This window comes from Portunus trituberculatus, chromosome 33, assembly GCF_017591435.1.
Source record: "Portunus trituberculatus isolate SZX2019 chromosome 33, ASM1759143v1, whole genome shotgun sequence".
NCBI lineage: Eukaryota > Metazoa > Arthropoda > Malacostraca > Decapoda > Portunidae > Portunus > Portunus trituberculatus.
This window is the reverse complement of record NC_059287.1, coordinates 14,155,134-14,162,633: the sequence shown is the minus strand read 5'-3', so window position 1 is coordinate 14,162,633 and position 7,500 is coordinate 14,155,134. Positions and strand designations below refer to the sequence as shown.

At 52.7% G+C, this 7,500-nt stretch overlaps 1 protein-coding gene across 1 annotated transcript; it reads left to right on the top strand.

Moving 5' to 3' along the window:
- The first annotated feature begins 1,428 nt into the window (after nt 1–1,428).
- Nucleotides 1,429–5,433, top strand: LOC123512380. Its single transcript, XM_045268765.1, has 7 exons — nt 1,429–1,572; nt 1,676–1,998; nt 2,286–3,641; nt 3,750–4,063; nt 4,204–4,386; nt 4,626–4,878; nt 5,000–5,433. The coding sequence occupies exons 1-7, from the start codon at nt 1,560–1,562 to the stop codon at nt 5,159–5,161; spliced, it is 2,604 nt and encodes an 867-aa protein (XP_045124700.1). The 5' UTR covers nt 1,429–1,559; the 3' UTR covers nt 5,162–5,433.
- The last annotated feature ends 2,067 nt before the right edge of the window (nt 5,434–7,500 follow it).

The following is a 7,500-nucleotide window of genomic DNA, read 5'->3' as shown; positions in this document are numbered from 1 at the left end:
AGACAGAACATAAATATATACTAAGTTATCGGCGTTTTCAAATAAAAAAAAAATTGTGTTATTAAGAAGAGCTAAAAGTAAAGACAAGTTGAAAAGAGAAAGAAGCACGTAGAGTAAATAAAAAGAACAAGAAGACACACAGCAGGCACTATTGAAAACATTGTATAAGATTGCTATTACTCATTCCGTTTGCAGTACAATATTTTTCTGTTGATTTTTCTCGTTTTACTGATATATTTTTTTTCCCCAAGGCTTTTGTTCCGCGGCATGTTTTAAATAAGGCCCGTGATGTGTTGTAATCTTATCCTTTTTATTCACTTAACGTTCTTCTTTCTCTTTGCAACTCGTCTTTATTCTTCTTTTAGCTCTTCTTAATAGTACAAACGTTTTTTTAATTTGAAAACGCCGAGAACAAAAACTTAGCATATATTTCTGTTCTGTCAAGCTGGGACATTTTTTCTTCACCCTAATACTGACTTATCATTCTATTTTATTCAATTATCTGTGACGTGTGTGATAACCAGAACAAAGATACGATAGTTTCTTGCAGCTTTCCTTCTTTTCTCATGTTTCAACCTTCATTTTCTATTCTAAACGCGCATCTATACTGTCAGATCTCCTCCCAGTGCTTTGAAAGTGAAGGAAGACCAGAAGAGATGATAAGCAGTAAGTGTCGATAACCTGGCAATTTTTCTGAGATCCGTGACTTGAGTTGTGAGTGGCGCTGGTCGTCCTTCTCACGGGGCTGTTTGTGCTTTGTGGCTTTATTTGGCCCATTACAGACCCAGCTCATTCTGGCTTCACTCAGCGCTGCGCCACGTGATGTAAACACTGACCCCTCGCTGGCAACACTGGTGCGGCCGAGAGTGAAAGTACCGCGTGGAGAAAGAAAGATCAAGGAGAGAGAGAGAGAGAGAGAGAGAGAGAGAGAGAGAGAGAGAGAGAGAGAGAGAGAGAGGAGAGAAATATTGACAAAGCTGTTCAGTTTGTTCCCTTCCATCTATCCTTTTGTTTACGTAGAGGTAACTCATTTTGGTTCTCTCTCTCTCTCTCTCTCTCTCTCTCTCTCTCTCTCTCTCAGCAAGCAGCAGGCTGTGGCTGTACACGGTCGCATCACGTAATTGTCTCCATGGTATTAAAGCTACAAATTCACCGCACTTTCTTTCTCAGGTCGTTGACTCGCGGCAAAACAACCGCCCCGCCCCACCCCGCCCTCATGTTTCCTCTCCATGCCTTGCTCTGCGTCACCTTGGCTCCTCTCTCAGCCCTCCCTTCTCTTGCTCCGGGCCGTGAAGAAGGGAATGGCTGACCTGTCCCTTCGCATCCTCCAGCGGGTCATCCGGAAATCCTGGTTGGTGAGGTGCAGCAGAAGGCGGCAGGTTAGCGGCGCAAGACCGCGGTGAGCGGCAGGTATAAAAGCCTCGCCGGGCGCAGAACCAGTCATTGTGTTGCGTCGCGGCGCAAGAAGAGCAGGATTGGTGCTGGCATCGCCTTCGCGGCAGTTTTATTTATTTATTTAAATTATCTTAACACTCCCGTGCCATACAAGACCAGCGAAGATGAGAGCTAAAAGTGAGTATTGCAATATCTTTTTCCGATTTTGTTTTTGCGGCGTGGGCGTGACTACACGTGGTGGTGTAGGCGTGTGGCTCAAGCTGAATGGTCTGCCTTACAGCGGCGGTGTGCCTGCTGCTGGTGGCGGCGGCGGCGTGTGTGTCTGCCGATGAGTGGTCGTGGGGCACGGAGGGCGAGGAGGAGGCCCCGGTGAGCCAGGGTCAAGCCACCTTCAGCGTCTCCCTCAGTCCAGAGGAGGAAGACGAACAGGAAGCACCACCGTCCGCCAGATCCATCGGCGTGGACGTGCTGCCCCTGGAGCCACACGGAGAGCTGACGGAGGAGGAGCTGCGAGCCTTTGCCCTGGCCGAGGAGGGCGGGGACCGCGAGGGACGCTTCCTGGGCATCAGTGAGAAGCTTTGCTCGTATGGCATCGGGATTAACGTGAGTTGAGGTTGCTCTGTTTCCGTATTGTTCTCCCACACGTAGTTACCAAGAACATAGTAGTAAATACATGCATTGCCATGTCTTCATTATAGAAAAAAAGATAAAATAAGACTTCTGTTATCTGTTCTTCCCACATGTTATATTTATTCCTGTTCTTTTCTTGCCTTTGTTGTGGTTCTGTGACCCAAACTGTCAGTACTGCATCTATATTGTCACTACTAGCATATTACAGCCTCGCGTGCTGACACAGCCGCGGTGCTCACCAAGCCTTGCTCTCCTTACAGTGCAACAACAGGAAACACTCCGGGTCCGTCAAATCTCATTATGGGCCTCCTCCAAAGCACGTGGCCATTCCCTCTAACTCCTACGGCGCCCCTTTCCCCAAGCCTCCAGGCAGTTACAGTGCCCCTGCACCCAAGCCCTCAGGCAGCTACGGTGCCCATCCCCCCCTCCCCTACCCCAATAGGAAACACCAGTACACCCCAACCAAGGCCGCATCCTTCTCCCCCTTCAAGGGCATCATGTCCGCCCTGGAGCCTTACCTGCCCGGCAGCACCAAGCCCAAGTACCCGCCCAAAGACAACCACGGACTCCTCGGCTCCTCTTACACCGCCCCTAATCCCACCTACGCCCCTCTGCTCCCATCCTACCACCCCCCGACGCCCAAACCCGCCTACGTGGCGCCTCGGCCTTACGTGGTGCCAGCCAAGCCCGTGCACCTGGCCCAGAAGGTGGACTACGTGGCGCCCAAGCCAGCTTACGTGAACCCCGTGCACACGTATACCGTGACGGTGAAGGATTCCGTGCAGCCCACCATCGTGGAGCACCACTCCCACACCCACACCCACGTGTACAAGGGCGACGCTGCCGCCGTCACTCATCACCACGACGACCCCTACTATGTTCAGGGATCCCAGCAGGTCTTCAAGCGCCAGGAGTCCTCCGTCAAGTCCCACGGCGCTGACAACATCCAGGACCTCCTCAGCCAGGACCACCAACGCCACGAGACTCGCGTGCGCGTCACCAGCAGCGTCTCCTCCTCGCAGGGCACTCACATCACCCAGCCACAGAACTTCCGGCCAGGCAAGATAGAGCAAGGCTTCAAACCCATGAACACGGTGCCAGACACACTCTTCCGCTCCCAGGCTGACCCCATCTACCGCGAGGACTGCCAGTGTGTGTCAGTGTCCTTCTGCGCCGCTCACGACGTGGTGCTGCCCTTTACTAGCGACATCAGGCAGTTCTTGGACGCCCGCAACCAAAAGTCTGACATATTGTCCAACGCCACAGAAACAGACCAGGGCCAAGAACAGCCCGCCACGGAAGAGCCACAACAAAACGCCGTCAGGCGAGGCCGCGTGCTGGGCCTATCCGCCGAGAGAGTGTACGTGAGCGGCGCCAACGAGACCGCTACCGACACTGCCCTGGAGGAGACAGTGACAGAGGCGGTGACGGAGGCAGCGACGGAGCAGCCGCTCAATGAGGAGATGGAGACCGAGACCGAGGAGGCTGTGACTGAGACCAGCCTGACTGAGGAGGAGTCCCGCGTCAGGAGGGACGTGGAAGCTGAGGAGCCCGTGGAAGAGCCTGTGGAGGACGCACCTTCGCCTGCGCCTGCTGCCGCCATTCCCCGCCAAGGAGTAAGTATTCGCCTCTCACATGTTCTGAGCTGAGCTGTGGCCCACGCCGCGCCATTCCCTGGCAGGGACACTCTGAGGTGTGACTAACGCCTTCCTTTCCTCCCGCAGCGCCAGCTGACCGGTTTCACTCCCGAGGGAGGCGGCACCTGTGGCTTCGACCACGTATGCTGTCGCCGCCCAGTGTTCCGCTCTGCCGCGCGCGAGGAGCCGCACCGGTACTCCTGTGGGCGCCGCAACGCCAAGGGACTTTTGGGCCGAGTGAAGAACCCCAGCGTGGTGTTCTCTGAGGGAGACACGGAGTTCGGCGAGTACCCGTGGCAGGCGGCCATCCTCAAGCGAAAGGACAGGGACATGATGTATGTGTGCGGCGCAGCGCTCATCCACAGCAGATACGTGCTGACAGCGGCTCACTGCGTGGACGGGTTAGTATTTACGAGTAAAGTGTTCAGCGTCTGCTGCTGCTGCTGCTGCTGACATGGTCTTCCCGGTGCCTCCGTATACTTGTCCTTACCTAGCCTGCCGCTGCCTCACCCCTCACCACTCACCCGGCTTATCTTTCCAGTCTGAACCCTGCCGACCTTAAGGTTCGCCTGGGCGAGTGGGACGTGGCCGCCAAGTCTGAGTTCTACAAGCACCTTGAGATGCGTGTCACGGGACTCTACACTCACCCTGATTTCTACGCCGGCAACCTCAACAACGACTTGGCGGTACTGCGCCTCGAGAGCTACGTGGACTTCGCCCACAAGTAAGTATCAACCATGGGCAAGGCACCCCGCAATCAGGCCTGTAGGGCCGCCCCGCGCCGCCCACAGCTCCTGAAGGGTTTGCGGTGTAGAGTTGGGGAGGAAATAGCTACGAGAAGTGTCAAGGAAATAATCTAACAATGAACAGCTCTCTCTGGCTGTCTTATTAATGCATGCAGCTTTCTCCTGTGTGAGATGGGGGCAAATGATGACGGTAACACTTTCCCTCCCGCCCACACAGCCCGCATATCACGCCCATCTGTCTGCCGGAAGAGGGCGCGCAGTACCACCACCGGTGCTACGCCACGGGCTGGGGCAAGGACGGCTTCGGCACTGAGGGAGAGTTCAGCCACGTCCTGAAGGAGGTGGAGGTGCCGATGGTGTCCAGCGAGGAGTGCACGCAGCGGCTCCGGCAGACCAGGCTGGGGTCGCAGTTCAACCTGCACGAGGGCAACCTGTGTGCCGGCGGCGAGCCTGGACGCGACACGTGCGAGGTGAGTCCGCTGGCTGTAGTACTCCGTGCCGTGACGCAACGCTGGCACTCCGCCACCATTCCTCCTTTCCGCCGCCCTCACACCCTTCACTCATCCCTGTCCTCTCTCTCTCTCTCCACAGGGTGACGGCGGCGGCCCCCTGGTGTGTGCCGGACCAGAGGGCGCCATGGAGCTGGCGGGCCTGGTCTCCTGGGGCATCGGCTGCGGCCATCCCGGCGTGCCTGGCGTGTACGTGCGAGTGTCTCATTACCTGGCGTGGATCCGCGCCATCACCAGTGCCTAACGTGTCGCCGCCACGCCCACTGCACGCCCTGCCGCTCATCTCAACTCCTACTTTGTTTATTAGTGAGGGAACATACGTAAATGACACACACACACACACACACACACACACACACACACACACACACACCACTCGTGGTCTCTCAGCACCGGAGACTCCCCGTAAGCACCTTTGTGCTGTTATAAGTACTCTTGCTTCAAGAGATCCTCTATTGTATTGTACTGTGTTTTATATATTCTATTTATACAAAAAATAAATAATGATACCGGAAATGTCACTCACTGACACAGTATTTGGGGCGTGAAAGGCGAAGAGAACACTCGCGCCGCCCACACAAGAGACGGGCGTACGGGCGTGTGGGCGGGCCGGAGAGAAAGCTGGAGGCGTCATGCGGGTGACGCAGATAAGCTAGCGAAAAGTGTCATGCATGAAGCGTCACCAAGCGAGTAATGTGTTTTGTGTACCGCTTCCTGTTCCCGTCACTCCTCCACTCCACTCCTCCACACTCTCCCTGCCCCGCTCTCTCCCACGCTCCTGTCCTCTCACTCCCACTCCACTTTCCCTCCGCCAGATTTCCAAGTAGTTTTGTGTCAGACCGGCGACCCTCTGTCTCCCACACACCCTCCTACCTTTCACCTCAGCTCGCCTCCCTCCACCTTCCCCCCTCCTGTCCCCCCGGCCCTCAAACACTCTCTCTCTTTCTCTCTCTTCACGACGCCCTGCAGTGAAAGTGGTGTCGATCACTCCCCGCCCCGCCACGCTTGCTGCTGCGCGACTCACAAGGAAATTGGACAAAGGAAGCGCAAATAGTGTTAGAAGGAAGAAGAGAAAAGAAAAAGACTTAGAAGAAAACGAAGGAAGGACAATAGCAGCAGCAACAAAAACAACAATAACAACAACAACAAGTACCACCACCATCACCACCACTACCATTATTAGTACTACAAATGCAATAGTACAAAAATAAAGCTCGGAAGGACCTTTAAACATACCAGAGAGAGAGAGAGAGAGAGAGAGAGAGAGAGAGAGAGAGAGAGAGAGAGAGAGAGAACTAGAATAGGATTGGTCAAACAACAACAAAGGCAAGTTAGATTCTTACTTTCCCTGTTACACCCACCCTTAATCCTCCTCCTCCTCCTCCTCCTCCTCCTCCTCCTCTTCCTCCTCTTGCACCTGCCACGCATTCCTATCTCTCCTTTCTCTCAAACTTTACTTTTTTCCTTCCTCTCTCTTTTCTTGTAACACGTTCTTGCCTCCTTTCCTGTACTCATCTACCCCCCCCTTCCACCTCTCTCTCTCTCTCTCTCTCTCTCTCTGGAACACTTGATCATCCGGGCAGAATATTCACTAAACAAACATACATACATACACACACACAGACACGTCTCTAATCTGCATGACGTAATTAGCGGGCAGGTAAACTCTGCTACCTGAGAACACCTGCGTCAAGGCGTCACTCAAGGGGGATTAATTAGCTACAGGTGTTTCGCTACGTAAATTGTGATTGGCTATTATTATTCCTCCGGTTTTATTTTCTAGGTCGCTTCCTTTCAGTTTTACAGTTGGTTCTATTTTCTATTGATTTTCTAGTGTACTTTCCTATTTCCGTTTTACTATCTGGTTGTTTTCCCTCTCTATGGTCAGTATTCAGAAACGCTTTTGCTCTCTCACCCTCACTGCTTTCTAAAGGCTCCAGCTGAAGATATTCGTGTTTTTAAGTGCTTTTTTTTATGGTTCTGGTAATCGATTGGCAAGAATTCTGGTTTATTGAAATGAGAAACTGTCTTGAAAATTCGGCTACTTGTCTCTGAGGCCTTTGAAAATTGTCGTAGTGAGAGAGGAAGGCGTTTCAGATTACGGCATGTGTTTCTTTTTCCTCTTCCGTGACGCAGCATTGATTTCAGACTCACTTCATTACAGTTAGAGCGTTGACTTCACTGCACCTTGACTCAGACACTTGCTTCCTTCACTATAGCCTTCCCTTTCCCACAGCTGGCTAGAACGAACGATCTATTCCCTTCCTCACATCCTTTCCATACTCACCAGAACATTCACCACTACCACTACCACCACCACCACCACCACCCCATAACCAAAAGGAACAAACTGCTCTCTTCCTTACAACCTTTCATCCTCCAGCGAGAAAAACACCCAGCAATAATCTCTTCAGTACTGGGACGCATTTTTACTACGAGTTTGGATGTAATTAGACGATTTTATTGACATTAGAAAGAGTCTATGGAGGTCAGAAGATTAATGGCCACAGTCTTCACTATTCTAATTAATCCCTACATAAGATACTGAAGCTGTATAAAACTGCCAAATAGTGAATAAATATG